The sequence below is a fragment of the Artibeus jamaicensis genome, unplaced genomic scaffold, assembly GCF_021234435.1.
Source record: "Artibeus jamaicensis isolate MK-2021 breed Jamaican fruit bat unplaced genomic scaffold, CSHL_Jam_final contig_464, whole genome shotgun sequence".
Classification (NCBI taxonomy): domain Eukaryota; kingdom Metazoa; phylum Chordata; class Mammalia; order Chiroptera; family Phyllostomidae; genus Artibeus; species Artibeus jamaicensis.
In genome coordinates, this window is record NW_026521842.1 from 13,634,393 (window position 1) to 13,652,044 (window position 17,652).

Below are 17,652 nucleotides of genomic sequence, written 5' to 3' on the forward strand. Positions count from 1 at the left end.
GGAACCAAAGTAATTATAGTATATTGGTAGTCACTATAGTGGGAGGTTCCTTGTCTTGTAAGTGAAAAAAGGGTTGGAATCTGGAATGCTGTCCCTTTTTTTTTTTTTTTTAAGATTTTATTTATTTATTTATTTATTTATTTTTAGAGAGAGGAGAAGGGAGAAAGAGAAGGACAGAAACAGTGACATGCCAGAGATACAGTGATTGGTTGCCTCTGGCACACCCACAAGTGGGGACCTATCCCACAACCCAGGCATGTGCCCTGACTAGGAATCGAACCAGTGATCTTTTAGTTCACAGGCTGGCACTCAGTCCACTGAGCCACAGCAGCCAAGGCTTTTTTTAAATATATATACTTCTCTTAAAAATTGAAGAGGAATGCGTATAAAATTAACCATTTTAAAGAGGAAAATTGGTGGTATTCAGTACACTGATAAAGTTGTGCAACCACCACTTCTATTTCCAAAACATTTCCGTGTCTCCAGAAAGAAGCCTTGTGTCCACTAAGCAGTTATTCTCTGTCTTTCTCCCCCCACCCCAGGTACATGGGCCCTTTTAGGAAGAAAGACTGTACCTGTAAGGGACAGCTTTCTCACAAACCTCCCAAAAATAATAGTTTTCATCTGTTTGACCCTCTGCTAATTCTAACTCATCTTGAAGAGTCTGGTCCTGACCTGTGCTAACTAACTGTTGCTTCTACCGTTGCCTGCTTGTTCTGAGTTGAGGTAAATTTGAACTCAGTTCTCCTGACCCCTGTGTATTCTCTCCTGATTTGGACCCAGCATTCTACTCTGCATAATATATTAGGGTCAGCTGAATGTATAATCTCATTCTAAGAGAGGTGGGTTTTTAGGAGCCTCCTAAAACATTTCATTCTTATTCTGGAGGAGATTGAAGACATAAAGCTGTTAGTTTCATGACATTATCAAGTGTCCTTTGGTTTTGATTTGGGTTTGGGGTCCTTTAGAGCACTCTGCTTGTTCTTGCGTAGCTTTCACGGGAGTGCCGCGCGGAAGTGCAAAGGATTCTCCACCAGCGCGCCATGGATGTCAAGCTGGATCCGGCGCTGCAGGATAAGTGCCTGATCGATCTAGGAAAGTGGTGCAGTGAGAAGACAGAGACTGGACAGGTAGGTGACAGTGCCACCTATTTATTTTATAGTCATAATAATGATGTTAATGATTAACGTTTTATATAGAGTACAAACCCCGCACAAAATCCATTTCTGTTTACCTTATGGACATGATTTGTTACATTATTTGATCTCTCTATTAAAACCCTTAGGAAACTTTTCTGTTTGGTCTGTCTAATCAGGAATAATTGTACTTTTCCTAAGCAGTCAGTATGTTTTTATATTATGGCTACTGTGTTTTGTAATTGATTGTTTTCCCTCTTTGTGTTGCTTCTTAAAAAGCCTAGAGCTCAAGAAAAGTATGGCCTGCCCCTAGCAAGCACGTAAGATTTTGTGGTAGGCTTACTACTTGCTCCTTCCCACTTTCCTTAACATAATTTCCTTTTATTTCCTCTTTTTTACTCATTTTATTGTGCCTTTTTTTCTCTTTTCTCATTTTCATAAGCCACATTTTGGGGGAGGCAGGGTATACGTACATATGTGTATATGTAAATACTGGTGTGCATGTACAGTGTGTCCCCACAACAGTCTTGCAGAATTTGTAGGAATGGAATTGTTCCATCTAGTAATTGATACAATTGAGGCTCAGAGAAGTAAAGTATATTGACTCCCTTACCTAAAACTCGGGACTAATCCTAGCCGGGCATTTGTTCCATTATATTAACAACCGCCTCCCATATAGGAAAGTATAAAGAAGGAGCAGCCCCTGAGAATTACGTGCATGCTATGAATGGTTCCTTAAGATTTTGTGTCTAGTTTTAAAAAAAGGTACATCACCGCATCCTGTCAAATTAAGTGGGAAGGTAGCTTGTTTTCTATCTTAAAGCAGGGAAACCAAGCGGTGAGGAACAGCTACTTGTTTAAAGCCTCATTGATACTAGAATGAGGTATTAACTCAGGTTCCTGGGTTCCATTTGTATCACTCCACACCCTCTCTGGATTAACTATTAAAAAGTCACACAAGTAGTAATTGGACAGTTTTTTAAATCCTCACCTGAGAATATGTTTATTGATTTTAGAGAGAGGAAAGGACGGAGGGGGAAAGAGAGGGAGAGAGAAACATTGATGTGGAAGAGAAACATCTATGAGTTGTCTCCCACATGTGCCTCAGTGGGGGATCGAACCCACAGCCCTATGGGATAACGCTCCAACCAACCAAGCCACTTGGCCAGGGCAGTAATTGCACATTTTAAAGAAACAGTGAAGCCCTGGCTGGTGTAGCTCAGTGGATTGAGTACAGGCCTGCGAATGAAAGGATCACAGTTCAATTCCCAGTCAGGGCACATGCCTGGGTTGCAGGCCAGTTCCCAGCAGGGGACGCATGAGAGGCAGCCATACATTGATATTTCTTTCCCTCCTTCCCTTCTCCTCTAAAGATAAATAAATAAAAATTTAAAACAAAGAAACAGTGGCTTCTTATACAGATCTGTTGAGCTTGGGGATGTCATTTTTAGCAGCCTGCTTCCTGGGCCTACCACAGGTCTGTCAAATTTATTGCTAGAAAATGCCTATTATCTTTGCTTTCTGCTGCCTGTGTCTAATGACAGGAGGGATATGGTCGTACAGAATCCCAAGAAAGAGTTTCCTTTCATACCCACTGGAAAGTAACGTTGAGAAAGCCACGTTATGTTGCAGGCCATCCCTGTGAGGCTAAATAGGATTCCATGAGTGGGACTTTTACCTTCGTTATTTATTTTACTTCCCAAATATTATGCATTTTCCTTTAGGGTTGGGTAATTCCTACAGCTTTTTTCCTCCCTTCCTATTTTAATTTCAAAACAGAGAGATTGTTGCAAAGTAGTAAGTTAAACTTGGTCCTTTCATAGAGCCCTTTGCTAAGAAATGGCTGTGGGTGCGCTGCGGGAAAATGAGCTGATACTGTACTTGAACACCTACAATTCTAAGACAATTAGTAGTTGACCGTTGCTACAAGGTAGCCGCAGCTCAGTTTCCCAGGCCCAAACAAGATAGCCCTTAGACAGCAAACCCTAGCGTGCTCACTTCTTTTGCAGTTTCCCTCAGAGGGTCCTTTTGTGTGGGCTGGGGTTGGAATCCCAGATTTGACTTCCAGGAACTTTCAGCTCTGTGCTGTTTAAGATTCTGGGGATAACAGAGGAAAGAAGAAGGGTTATCAAAGAACTTGTATAAAGGGCCCATGGACTAAGACAACCCAGGGAGGCGGGTAGGATTGAATGTGGGAGGGGGGTAGGTAGGGTGGAGGAGAATAATTGGGGGATAATGGGGACAACTGTAATTAAACACTTTGTTTAAAAGTGGGGAAGAAAAGAACCTGGGTCCCAACGTACTTTGCCCATAAAGAGTCTTAAAATATTTTATGTCTTTGCCCTGGCTAGTGTAGCTCAGTAGATTGAGCACTGGCCTATGAACCAAAGGGTTGCCAGTTCAGTTCCCTCTCAGGGCACGTGCCTGGGTTTCGGGCCAGGTCCCCAGTAAGGGGCATGCAAGAGGCAACCACACGTTGGTGTTTCTCTCCCTCTCTTTCTCCTTCCCTTCCCCACTCTCTAAAAATAAATAAATAAAATCTTTAAAAATATATATTCCATGTCTTTCATCGTGAATTCGTTGTCCAGTGATTATTATCAATACATTAAAAAATAGATGGCTGGGTGTTGTGTTGATGGAATGGAATACTAAAGGCCTGAGAATTTTAAACTTTGAAAACACCTGAACATTAATTCTTGTTGGACTTCTCAGTTTGGCCTTTTGGAGGATTTCCATGGCTGTTGCACCCCCTTAACCCTCTTAACTACCCTGTCACATCTAGTAAATGTCTTTCAAATTATCCCAATTTGGGAAATGAAAGTTTAGTGTTCTGGTCAGTGAAGTAGTTTTAAAAAGAAAAGAGGACCACTGACAGGGGAGTAGACGCTGAAATCTCAGCTCCCCTTGATCACTTCTGTAATTGACTGACCCCCAAGGGATTGACTCTGTGTTGCAGGAGCTCGAGTGCCTCCAGGACCATCTGGATGACTTGGCGGTGGAGTGCAGGGACATCGTGGGCAACCTCACTGAGTTGGAGTCCGAGGTAAGCGGCGGGCAGCTCGTGGAAGGCGTGCCTTGTCAGCAGCCTTTCCTTTTTCCTTGGTCCTCCTGTTACCAGACTCTTGAGCATCCAGAATCAGTGGGGGGCGGGCAGGAACCTTCAGATTCTGTTAGCTTTTTTAAGAAGAACATTGTGTTGCTTTCTGAACCCCTTTCCTCATTTCTCCAGAAAACTGCTCCGTATGTTTAACCCCTCTGGTTTACTTCATAAATTAGATTTATCACAGTGATTAGACCAATCTTTTTTCCCCTTTAAAGATTATATTTATTTATTTTAAGTAAGAATCCTCATTTTCAGTGGGAACTCATTCAAAACATTTAAAATCATTGTTCAGGCCCAACAACATATGTCTGTGGGTTGAATTTGGTTGGCAGTCTGCCGGTTTTCCGATTTTGTTTATTTATTTGGGGGGGGCAGGGAAGGAGAAACAGAGAAAAACACATGTATGTGGTTGCCTCTCACACGCCCTCAACTGGGGACCTGGCTGGCAACCCAGGCATGGGCCCTGACAGGGAATCCAACCAGTCACCTTTCGGTTCACAGACCAGCGCTCAGTCCACTGAGCCACGCCAGCCAGGGCTTATTTTTTCCCTTCAAGAAAAGATAGCAACTGTACCTTAAATCTCTGAATCACATTCATGGAATCTAAACATTCCCATTATCTTTAGCCCTTTCAGTTAGGTCATTCGGTAATGTTTGTGTGTTTAATGAAATAAAAGCCTGGACTTACAGTTAAACATGGAAGATTGAAGACATGTGTTTATCCCTATTCCATCCTAAAACCCACTAAAATATAAAAAAGTGAAATTGAAAACCTTGTAAGCATAGTCATATTATTTAAAATACAGAGACTATTATGAGGGAGCAGCTAAAAATGTTTAAATTGCCTTGTAGGGCAGAAATCAGAGGAATAGGGAATTACTTTTTTCCTTGTGTATCGTAAGTCTTTTAGAAATAATTGAATTGTCAAAACTGACAATACATAAAATTACATTTTTCAACCAGTCTTTTTTTTCCTCTTTCTCAAAAGTTGATTACCTTCTTTCATTTTCTGTCATCTTCTGTCCCATTCACATTGTCCTTATGGGCTTACGAGGACATTCTGAAGTATGTAGCTCTTTAAAGGAAAATGATATTTTAGCAGCTAGTGCTGTACAGAGCTTACTCTCTGCCTAAAGGCAGTTGGTGTGTGTTCCTCAGAGCAGTGACTTACCATTTGGTTTGAGGACAGTGATCTGGTTTAGGAGCTCATGAACTAAAGGTAGATGTTAGTTACCCCTGTCTTCATTTCTAATTGTTCAACTTTTTAGAACAACTTGAACAGCTTTATATACTCTATTAGTATTAAATGTTTTTTTCTCCTCACTCTTCATAATTCTGCGTCTAAGAATACCTGCCTTTAAAAGTACAGTAGAGGGGCTGTCTGACTTAAAGACTAGAACAGTCTCCAAGTGTACGTGTTAGGTTACATGCCCATCAGATGCTGTTGATTCAGAGAAGGAAACTGCTCTTCTTCCCAACCCTGGTTCTTACTAAGGCACAATTACTATATTTAATCTTTTACAGGATATTCAAATAGAAGCCTTGCTGATGAGAGCCTGTGAGCCCATAATTCAGAACTTTTGCCACGTAAGTGATGTCTGGGAAATGAGGGTAGAACCTAGAACCGAGTACAAGGCCATATTGGATGATCCAAGTGTGTTGGGTCATCTCTGTCGTCAGTATGCATTATTTCTGGGTAGCCAGCTTTGAGAAGTTGAAGATGTAAACAAAAGCAAGAGGGGATGCCACCATCCTGGGAAACTGTCTGATCGTCCTTTGTGGGTGCCCAGATACATGCTCAGCAGCAGTTGTTGGATGCCTTGTATAAGAAAAGAGGGAGCAGGCCCTGGCTAGTGTAGCTCAGTGGATTGAGTACAGGCCTGTGAACCAAAGCCAGTTTGATCCCCAGTCAGGGCACATGCCTGGGTTGCAGGCCCAGTATGGCCTGTGCTAGAGGCAACCACACAGTGATGTTTGACTCCCTCTCTTTCTCCCTCGCTTCCCCATCTCTCTAAAATAAATAAATGAAATCTTTTAAAGAAAAAAAAGAAAGGAGGGAGAGGGGAAGCCCCATTAGTGTGGCTGAGTTGCTTCCAATATATCAGCACAGGATTTGTTAGTAATGACAGTAGCTTCCCCTTCCAACTGCCTTCTTGTGCCTGGATACTGAGTGAATTCTCTTACCTTTTACTTCATTCACTTACTGAATCACCTAAATTATGGGAGCAAAACACCCCAGGAACCATGAGGATCTAACAGTGCAGAAGCAGTGCCAGGTTCTGGTGCCACGTAAGGAAAGGCGTGAAAGCACTGCGCACGCACGTTCCCGTTGGCGCTCCTGCAGGGCAGCCCGCTCTGTGAACTGTGCTCCCGGGAGCTCGTCCCTCCTCGTTTCTCGGACGCGTTTTGACATAATCGAATACCAGCCTCTCTGCGCGGGCTCTGGAATCAGTCTTGTTTACTTTTTCATGGGATGGGGTACAAGATTCATTTATTAATTATTACAAGTGAAGTGTAAATGTGCCCTTCCTTTTCCAGGATGTGGCAGATAACCAGATAGACTCTGGGGACCTGATGGAGTGTCTGATACAGAACAAACACCAGAAGGACATGAATGAGAAGTGCGCCATTGGAGTCACCCACTTCCAGCTGGTCAGTGACACCCAGCAGAGGCTCTGGTCTTGGCTGCTTGGTTGGTTACTGAATCCCTTCCTCTTTTCGAACATCAGAGCACCTCCTATGAGAACCTTTTTCTTTTCCCCCAAATGTATGTTCCATTTTGATTTGTGTTCAATAAATGTGGCTTTGATCTGCAATGGCTAGAAACTTCGATAGGCCCCTGATAATTCAGTGATAAGTATGTAGTTTGTGCCCTTAGGAAACATGCAGTTCGTTGGGGATTGAGACAGGTAAACAGGAGCCTCTTGCTTCAGTCACATCACTTGCTTCTGTAAGGTGTTTTACCCTGTCCTTCTACTCTGTCAGATCTGCTGTTTGGGTCACTGTTCACTGCAGCAGCCTGAATGTGTGTCAGTACACTGGACTCTGAGCCTTTTTAAAAATCATACTACCCAGGTCTCGCATTTGAATAAAAAGGTTAAATCATGCTCTTCTTTGTTGCCATGTGTCTAAGGGACAGAGGTACAGCAAGCATTTTCTTCCCAGGAGGGTAAAATCCGGGTATCTGAGCAAAACTTCCCTCTTCTGGGGCAGATAGCTCTAACAGATGGATTAAGGGCCTCTGGAGTGTGCGCACTAGGAGACAGTGGGGAACTAACAAACCGGAACAAACCCGCTGAACAAACCCACTCTTGTCTACTGTGTTCTAGTAAGAAGAGATACAAAATGTATCAATTAAGTAAATACATAGTCTCAGGTGAACCTATGAAGAAAAATAAAGCAGTGTAAGGACTGGAGGGTGAAGGAGACAAAGGACTTAACCAGGAGGCTCTTGAATAGAAATGCCAAGGAAGTGCCAAAGAAAACCATGGGGAGATCTGAGAGCAGGGTCCTGTTGGCTGAGGGAACAGCATGTGTGTGACTGGCATGGCGTGGCAGAGAGAGGAGTGGGGAGGGGAGCAGTTCGTGAAGCCTGTGGGAGACGGGGGCAAGTCGTGCAGAACCTGCAGAGCTCCTTCTGCAAACTGTAAGAACACGGTGTCACGCAGCACTACTGCCTAGAACTTACTGCAGAGCTTCTGATTTTCTTTTTCATCATTGTTTTTAGGTGCAGATGAAGGATTTTCGGTTCTCTTACAAGTTTAAAATGGCCTGCAAAGAGGACGTGCTAAAACTTTGCCCCAACATAAAGAAGAAGTATGTGGCTCTTAATTGATTTGTTCTCCTTCTCTGAAATCCTTGTTAACTACCGAATGAATATCCAGAATGTCAGGCCGCGTCCTGCTGCCTGCCAGCCCAGGAAGCCTCCTGCACACTCCTTTGGAAGTGTGACCAAACACTGCATAGTCTGGACATGGTCTTCATAGCTGTTGAGAACCACAACTGCTAGTGGTAGTTCTGATATGGAAAGCCTGTAGGCGAAGGAGCGTTTTCAGTTTTTCTAGTTCAGGCCGTGTAACTGAGGGAGCAGGTACAGATGTGTACTTTGAGGAGCAAGCTGCAGCGTGACTACCAGAGGCTGGCTGGCTTCCTCCTGACATAATTCTGTTCTGCCGTCCCTTCCGGGAAGGAGTAGAGGCTTGTACTAAGTTAGAGATCTAGTGAAGAAACAAAAGCTTTATTCTCCTAAGAATTACGTCTTAACCTTGAAGAGATTGATGAGCTTAGACCCAAATCCTTCCATGTCATTCTTCGCAAAGGCACATTTCTAGAACATATCTCCCCTCATATAAACCGAATCCCCATTTTGCTCAGGTTTCTGTACTGTTCAAGAATGAGTTCGCAGTGCATCAGAGTCATAGTCCAGAGTGAAGAGCTGCATTCCCCTCTGGTCACGTTTTGAACAAAACATGTGTTGAACTGTCATTGCACACACATTCCCTCTCTGGCCTCTTTGCCAGCCAGGGACATACTCAGCATTTGGGCTGTGGCCTGAGTTTTATGACATACATAGTCAAATTCTACTTTTAGAGCTCTAAAAGCACCGTGGACTTAATAGGAAATGCATTCGAAACCACGGTGAAGGGGTCATGAGTTCCGGGAGGCATTGTTGCCCAGCTCTCGGCAGTCTGCCGTCGTGGCTCCAGCCAGTCTGAGACCTTCTCCCTTGTTTTGGCAGGGTGGACGTGGTGATCTGCCTGAGCACCACCGTGCGCAACGACACTCTGCAGGAAGCCAAAGAACACAGGGTGTCCCTGAAGTGCCGACGGCAGCTGCGGGTGGAGGAGCTGGAGATGGTAATGCCTCGTTCCGTAGCCTCAGGTCCCAGAAGCCACAGGGGCAGGGGACAGAAAGTTGGGTGAGGGGCCGTGGCTGACTGAACGGTTTTAGCCACACTTGTGATGGTTAAGGCTTGGAGCCATGTGCTAAAAGTTTACTGTATGACAGCTCCTTGTCTTACTTTTTTTTAAATGATGAAATATTTTAACTGTGCAAAACTGGAAGTCCAGAGTAAGACACGCTGTAAGCACGCGATACAGTCATCGCATCGATAATGTCCTCGAGGATCAGTGTCTTCCGTTTCACTCTGCTGTCCTCGGACCAGCCTCGTCATGAGACCACTTTCCCTCACCATGGCTGCCTGCAGCACCTGGGCCACCTGCTCCAAAATTCATCTCCTGCGGGAAAATAAAACTAAGAGAAACCTCCCCCAGCATGAACAAAAGAGTCAATAATCTGATTGTGTCAGTTTGAGGTCTGTGCCACCCCCTGACCAGCTGCAGTGTCCAGAGCGCTGTGCACGAAGGAGCTGACTGGCTGCCTAGGTGAAGCAGAAGTCACCCACAGTGCACGCTACAAGAGGGAAATTCTTGCTTTTGTTTCGCAGTTAAGCACAAACCATGTTAAAGAAACAGCTAAAAAATATTTAATTTGTTTATACCGTGAATCATACTTATTTCACCTTAGTCTAAGCAAAAACTAGTAATAAACACCAAACACTGTTAATATCACAAAAGTCACACTATCAGATTTTCACATGCAGTGGCAGTGATTCCGTGATAACCATGTGTAAGTGGAGTTGGCCTAAATGTTCTGTTTAATTGAGGCTTTGGGACCCTCGTTTTGAACTTGCTTCTTTCAGTAAAATAATAATAGTAAAAGTAGGATCCTATATTTATATAATGGTTTTAACTTTCTGAAGTGGTTTCCACGTGATACCATTGCATCTCACAGCAGTTCTGTAAGAGGGTTGGGGTAGGTGGTAGCATTTTATTGCACAAAGGATGCTCAAGGCCAGGTAGCTAGTTAGTGGCAGAACAGAAAGTAAATCCCCAGCCCCCCGCCACTCTGCTGTGTACCATTGTGGTTACTAGACAGGATCCAGTCCACAAGTATGTATGTAGTGCATTCGACACCCCCAGCCCAGAATGGCCCCCCTTTACCATGCTGGCTCCCTCTCATGCAGACAGAGGACATCCGTCTGGAGCCAGACCTGTATGAGGCCTGCAGGAGTGACATCAAGAACTACTGTTCCACTGTGCAATATGGCAATGCTCAGGTATCTCTTTGTTATTTTCTAACTACAAAAGTAATGTGAAGGTGACATTTTAACTAATTCTTCTCTGGTGGGGTAGGCCTCATCACGTCCTATCCAGCCTAATCATCCCCTCACAGGCTACACTAGACTTTTCCCACAGTTTCTCTTTGTCTCCTGTCTATTCTCTCTCCTCTTTCAGGTTACCTTGTGCACCTAATAACCCCTTAATGACCCTTCAAATGACGCCTCTGTTGCTTTCCCGACACTCTGCACCTCCATGGTGAATTATTCCCTATGTTCCATTGCAGTTCTCAACTAAAGGTCACACAAGTAGCACCTAGAAAGCTTTTTTTGAAAATACATGGAACAGAGTCCTACCCAGAATTGTCAGCAGTGAAGTGCAAGCAAATGATTTTTTTTTTTTAATGTTTTTCCAGTGACTCAGCTACCTCTTCTAGTTCAGGGCATTGCCCTAGAGCCTTCCTTTGAGATCATGGCTTCATTGTCTTGTATCTGCATTGCTAATGCAAAGTCTTAGGTCAATCACATTCTCATTTCTATGTAGTTAATCTGTCTGTACTCGTTCTCTTTATCTTTAATAATCTGTGATTCCACTATGTTGTAATTAGGTATTTTTTTAATTTCCTTATTCCACTTGGCTCTTTCAGTCTCAGAATTCATGTCATTCTGCAGTTTTTATTGCCAAGATCTGTAATTAATTTTTTTCATAACCTATTCTCGATTCTTATTTACCGTTTTGCTGTATCGCTTTGAGGAGATAATAAGTTTTAATAATTGCTCTGTTGCCTTTTTCCTTAGTTATTTGATGATTCTTGGGTGTGCCTTGAGGATGTCATAAAGTCTCGTGACCTCATGCTTCAGCTTTAGCCACCCAAGCCTCCCGTCTGCTTCCCTTCTTTACCGTTTCCAGGTGATAGAGGGAAGGGGAGATGTCGGAATATAATTAACTCACCGTCATAAAATACATCCTGTGATACTTTACGCTTTTATGTTAGTCCACTCATCTTTCTTACTGCAGTTGTTTGTTTATGTAAATTTGCTCTGTGAGGGGTAAGGATTGGGTCTAGTTAATACCTGGCATCTAATGCTCTATTCTCATGCGGTAAGTGGCGAGTTGCACTGAACTTCCTGGCTTATGCCTACTGTCTGGTCAGGGTCATTGTTCCGGGAAAAGTCAGAGAGCCTCATGTGTGCTCCAAAAGGAGTCTTGTCAAGGGACAGCTCTAGAAGGCAAAAGAAACCAGCAATCCTGAGTGGGTCTCCTTTCCTTTAGAATTCAGTGCAGCCTGCTATTCACCCATTATTTTATCCAGTTTGGTTTACTATTAGCTCTGAAGTTGTGACTCTATAAGTACATTTCTCCTTGGTAAGGAGATACTGATTCCTATTAGCAAGGAATTAGAAATGGAAGGTTCTTGTATGGAAAAATGGGGGATGCACCAAGATCAGAATGCTCACAATAAGTGGATTATCAATCCCAGATACACTCCTTAACTTGACCATAACTCTTATGACACAGATTATTGAATGTCTGAAAGAAAACAAGAAGCAGCTAAGTACCCGTTGCCACCAAAAGGTTTTTAAGCTGCAGGAGACAGAGATGATGGACCCAGAACTAGATTATACACTCATGAGAGTCTGCAAGCAAATGATAAAGGTAAGGGGTTTGAAACCAAGCACTAAGCACAGGATGAGTAAAAATAACAACATAAACCTCTTTAAACGTTAGAGCAGCACACTCATATAATCATCTTGTTTATGTAGCTAAGCAGTCTTCTACCTGTTTATGTAGCTAAGACATGGTTTCAAAGTTTGGTCCCTAGACCAGCGGCATCAGTGCCACCTAGGCATCCACAGACTCCTGGGCCCCACCCCAGATCTGCTGAATTGGAAACTCTGGGTGGGGCAGTCTGCTTTGACAAGCTCCCCAGGCGATTCTCAGTCATGCTCAAGGTTGAGAAGCCCTGAGCTAAGATAAGTGACATCACTTTGACCTGAGCCACAAGTGAATAGAGGTCCAGTGAATATATTACTGGTTTTGGGGGCAATTCATGGTAGTAGAGTAAGAAAACCACCATCAAATGTCCTGATCATTCATCCACCACAAGCAAAAGGCTTTTTTCCATTGTACATGTTTTTTTGCTTTGTTTACTTCCCCAGTGAATGTTCTCTACAGCAGGGCTGACTTAAGAATGCAGATGTCAGTTCCTAGATCTATCCATATGTACAGAGAGGTTAAACTTATGGTTCTAACTCACTATTTCAGCTTCCCTTTAAAATAAAATGTTACTTTTCACCCTATCAAATAAATTCCAAAGAGAATTGTGAAAGTTGGTAGAATTCAGCTGGGCCTGGCAGAATTGAGTCCTCTATAAAAGTGGAAATATCAGGCTCTGATTTTTGGGAATTTTATAAGATTTCAATTCTCTTAAATCCCCACCCAAGGATATTTTTTTATTGATTTCAGAGAGAGAGAGAAACATCTATTGGTTGCCTTCCACACACATCCCGACCGGGTATCAAACCTTCAACCCTTTCGGTGTGCAGGACAGTGCTCCAGCTAACTGAGCCATCTGGCCAGGGGAGAACTTCCTGAGATTCTGATGACTCTTATAAAAATCAGTCAGCAGTCAGTGTCCCCAGATTCAGATGTCAGTGGACTAGATTGGCAAGTAGAGGTGGAACTTTTTACTGATCCAAAATGGAGCTCTGACTCTAGCCCTGTCGTTAAGAGGTAAACCAGACGGGTCCTTTCCACACATCTCCATTCACATTGGTTAGTGGGTAATTCCTACGTTTCCCACTGGAATTAGGTAGATATTTGGCCACCTGGTACAATGTTATATTCGTACATAATAATATTTAAGCTCATGAGATTCCATGTAACGTAACATCCATGAAGGTGGAGACTCAGTCCTGTGCAAAGAAGGAAACACTGAGGTGAGAAGAAATGTGAGAACTGCAATAGAAAGTAGGTGAAGAACAGGGAACTTGAGTCTGAGTGCTTGTTCAGACTTAGACCTGTCTCTGCTGTACCAGGTGATACCTTCAGGCTGCCTCTGGTATAAGCTTCTCAGTAGATGTGTGAGTGGTAGAGATGGTGTTAATTGCCATGTTTGGATAGCTGTTTTTATAAACTTTTGATTCTTTGCAGAGATTCTGTCCAGAAGCAGATTCCAAAACCATGTTGCAGTGCTTGAAGCAAAATAAAAACAGCGAATTGATGGATCCCAAATGCAAACAGATGATAACCAAGCGCCAGATCACTCAGAACACAGGTAACATCTTGGTTGGGTTTTCCTGGTCCCACACTAAATGGAACTGAGAGGGCATATCCCTGCCTAATTAACTGTAGGTGCTTTGTTGCTTGTGAACTTTAAGGGAGAGTGGGATATAAGCACAATGACTTACTTCTTCCTTGAATAGTATCCAGAAGTACAGAATGAAAGCCATGGGAAAGAGGAAGCTGAAAAAATAGAAAGCTGCCTTTGATGGGCATACAAAAGAAATCAAGGCTGGATTTCTTAAGAAGTCTAGAGATTTAATAAAACTTTATGCTTATGGCGGGCAAATAAATACAAGGTCTTTCCGAAAAGTATCCAGCTATGTCATATGAAAAATAAAGGCGTTTATTGAAGAGGATACGAGAAACATTGTACATAGGACAGTGATGCCTCGGTCCCCTTCAAAGTAGGCACATTGGGACCTCACACAGTTCTCCTGGAGTCTCTTCCACTCTTCAGAACAGTCTGAAAAATCCTTTGGTGTAATCTCCATTAGCTGCACTATTGTATCTGTCATATTTCCTGAATCTCATCCATGATCTGAATCTGTTCCCTTTCAAAGGTGATTTTAGTTTTGGGAAAAGCCAGGAGTCACAGGGCACCAAATCTGGGCTGTAGGGGGGCTAAGTCACCTGGGTGATTTGATGTTTTGATAGACAACTTTGCACAAGATGTGAGGCATGAGCAGGCTTACTGTTGTGATGAAGCTGCTAATCACCAGTTACCTGTAGCTGTGGCCTTCTGAATCATTCGAGTAGTTTCTACAGAGGAATGTTCAAGCTTAATGCAAAATTTTATGCATATTCATTGTTCTACTTATTGAGTCATTTTGAATGCAACAGCCACACAGTACATGTGCTTGCTCAAGGGTGTCTACCACCCCCACTGACTAGTACAATGAAGTCATCACTGTTCCCTCATACACATTCCAGCCCAACTTTCCTTGGCTGCCAGGTTCCATGTCTTGCAGATCATTCTCATTAATAATGGTTGGATGTTTTCCGGACAGACCTTATATATGGGTAATTGTTTTTTATTATTAAAGATTTTATTTACTGATTTTTATAGAGGGGAAGGGAGGCAGAAAGAGAAACATCGATGTGTGATTGCCTCTTGAGTGCCCCCTACTTGGGGACTTAGCCCACAACCCAGGTATGTGCCCTGACTGGGAATTGAACCTGTGACCCTTTGGTTCCCAGGCCAGCACTCAATCCACTGAGCCTCACCAGCCAGAGAGCATGGGTAATCATTTTAGAACAGAGAAATTTCATCTCCGAGTTGCAAGATTTTGTAACATAATGGCCAAGGTGACTGAAATTCTGTTTTCAGTATTTTCAGAAATAACTGGTGTGGGGAGGGTTGTTGACGTCTGTTTGATTTTTGTGAGGACTCTGCTTAGAGTGTCAGTCTGAGACCCTGCAGAGCTGCTGCAGAGTAGGATTCCTGATTTATATTTCCTTTGTTTATGTATTTTATTTCTTTTTTTATTTTTAGAGAGGGGGGGAAGGGAGGGAGAAAGAGAGGGAGAGAAATATCAATGTGTGGTTGCCTCTCACATGGCCCCCACTGGGGACCAGGCCCACAACTCAGGCATGTGTCCTGACTGGGAATCGAACCATGATCCTTTGGTTTGCAGCCCTCACTCAATCCACTGAACTACACCAGCCAGGGCTGATTTAGATTTCTGATGAAGAACAATATAGTGAGAGCTCACTAAACATTTCTTGAATAAACGAATCAGTGGTTTCTTTGTGGTCATTGGTATCATATGCTTTAGAAGGTGGATCTCTAAAAATTGGTGAATCCAGTTGGAATATTTTATCATGTTCTTCCTACTCTCTGCTCTAGATTACCGCTTAAACCCTGTGTTAAGGAAAGCGTGTAAAGCTGACATTCCTAAATTCTGCCATGGTATTCTGACGAAAGCCAAGGAGGATTCAGAACTAGAAGGTCAAGTCATCTCTTGCCTCAAGCTGAGATATGCTGACCAGGTAAATTGGCTTGGGGGCTCCACAGAGGTGGATTGATGGAACCACCTCCGTTCCTGGCGGGGGCTCTCTTTAGAAGGCCTCAGTTCGGTCCTGCTGTCCCAAGACCTTGTTCATACCTTCCCCAAGTCAGGGGATAAATAGAAAGCTGAAGTTGTCTAATAGGCTGACATACTCTACCTTTGTGACGTGTAGCGCCTCTCTTCAGACTGCGAGGACCAGATCCGAATTATCATCCAGGAGTCCGCGCTGGATTACCGCCTTGATCCTCAGCTCCAGCTCCACTGCTCAGATGAGGTAGGACTTGGGTGCTAAAGTGGTTGTGAACAGAGCTAATTAGAGTCGTCTCCATTGGCGAAAAGTTCTTTACTCTGTCCCTGAGCCCAGGCTCCAGGGTTGGTTGAAGGCCTGTCTTCTAGGCTCTGCGTCGCCTGAGTTCCTGGTTCTCTGTGAATTAGACGTGGCCCCTGTTCTGTCACTATACAGTGTTGACTCTGTATTTCTCCATTAAACGAGTATTCTGCGACTTCCGCCAAGATGGAGCCGTAGGTGGAAACACTTTGCTTCCTCGCACAACCATGTCTAAAAGCAACAAAGTTTTAACAACAATAAACACAACCAAACCACAGAAAATCGAACAATACAGACTCTGAAAATAACGAACCGCTCAGCTAAACCAGTGAGAGGGGCGAAGCCAGCAGCAGAGCGGGTCGGCAAAAAAGATCCCATGACCCGGGCGCACAGCCAGCCGAGGGCGCGGATCCCAGGTGTGGGGTAGCTACAGGCGGATTCAAGGCACCGCGAGGCTGGCTGTCTGTGGTCGCGCATTTGTGCACAGATAAACCAGTGAAGAGACATGCATTGAGACAGACTGTGCAGGCCCCGGGGCAGGGTGGCGGGCTTGCACATTTGCACTCAGATAAACAGGCGGGGACAAGCGGTGAGGCGGATTAGGCGAACGGAGAGGACCGCCATTGCTCCCTCTCTGACACTGCCCCGGTAAACAACTAAGGTGCCTCTCCTCATATGTAACAGGCACAAACAGATCAAAACATGGCTCAAGAACAACTCAGAGCCCCAGAGCCAATAAATCTAAGCATTGAAGAAATAGCCAAACTTTCAGATGCACAGTTCAAAACATTGGTGATCAGGATGCTCACAGAACTGATTGATTTTAGTCACAAATTAGAGGAACATATGAAGGCTAAACTAATTGAAATGAATGGAAATGCACAGGAAACCAATAGTAATGGAAAGGAAACTGAGACTCAAATCAAGGGAGCAGACCAGAAGGAAGGAAAAAATGACCAAACAGAAAAATATGAAGAAACAAGAATTCAAAAAAATGAGGAGAGGCTTAGGAACCTCCAGGACCTCTTTAAACACTCAAACATCCGAATTATAGGAGTACCAGAAGGGGAAGAGGAACAGTCACAAGTGGAAACCTTATTTGAACAAATAATAAAAGAGAACTTCTCCATTCTGGCAAAGGAAATAGACTTCCAGGAAATCCAGGAAGCTCAGAGAGTCCCAAAGAAGTTGGACCCAAGAAGGAACACACCAAGGCACATCATCATTACATTAGCCAAGATTAAAATGAAGGAGAGAATCCTGGAAGCAGCAAGAGATAAGGGGACAGTCACCTACAAAGGAGTTCCCATCAGACCGTCAGTGGATTTCTCAAAAGAGACCTTACAGGTAAGAAGGGGCTGGAAAGAACTATTCCAAGTCATGAAAACCAAAGACCTACAACCAAGATTGCTCTATCCAGCAAAGCTTTCATTTAGAATGGAAGGGCAGATAAAGTGCTTCTCAGATAAGATCAAATTCAAGGAGTTCATCATCACCAAGCCCCTATTATATGAAATGTTAAAGAAACTTACCTAAGAAAAAGAAGATAAAAAAGATGAACAGTGAAAGGACAGCAAATTCACAGTTATCAACCATCACACCTAAAACAAAAGCAAATTAAGAGAACAGCTAGATTAGGAGTGAACCATAGAAATGAAGATCACGTAGAGGG

General features: G+C 43.5%; 1 protein-coding gene across 1 annotated transcript in view; it reads left to right on the forward strand.

Moving 5' to 3' along the window:
- GLG1 (golgi glycoprotein 1) overlaps window positions 1-17,652 on the forward strand; it is a 109,086-nt gene that overhangs the window by 84,928 nt on the left and 6,506 nt on the right. The window contains exons 12-22 of the mRNA XM_037144771.2: window positions 993-1,130; window positions 4,093-4,179; window positions 5,764-5,826; window positions 6,778-6,891; window positions 7,967-8,055; window positions 8,978-9,095; window positions 10,265-10,357; window positions 11,877-12,014; window positions 13,512-13,635; window positions 15,490-15,632; window positions 15,825-15,926. Coding sequence (XP_037000666.2) covers window positions 993-1,130; window positions 4,093-4,179; window positions 5,764-5,826; window positions 6,778-6,891; window positions 7,967-8,055; window positions 8,978-9,095; window positions 10,265-10,357; window positions 11,877-12,014; window positions 13,512-13,635; window positions 15,490-15,632; window positions 15,825-15,926 — 1,209 coding nt within the window. The remainder of the gene's footprint in view (window positions 1-992; window positions 1,131-4,092; window positions 4,180-5,763; window positions 5,827-6,777; window positions 6,892-7,966; window positions 8,056-8,977; window positions 9,096-10,264; window positions 10,358-11,876; window positions 12,015-13,511; window positions 13,636-15,489; window positions 15,633-15,824; window positions 15,927-17,652) is intronic.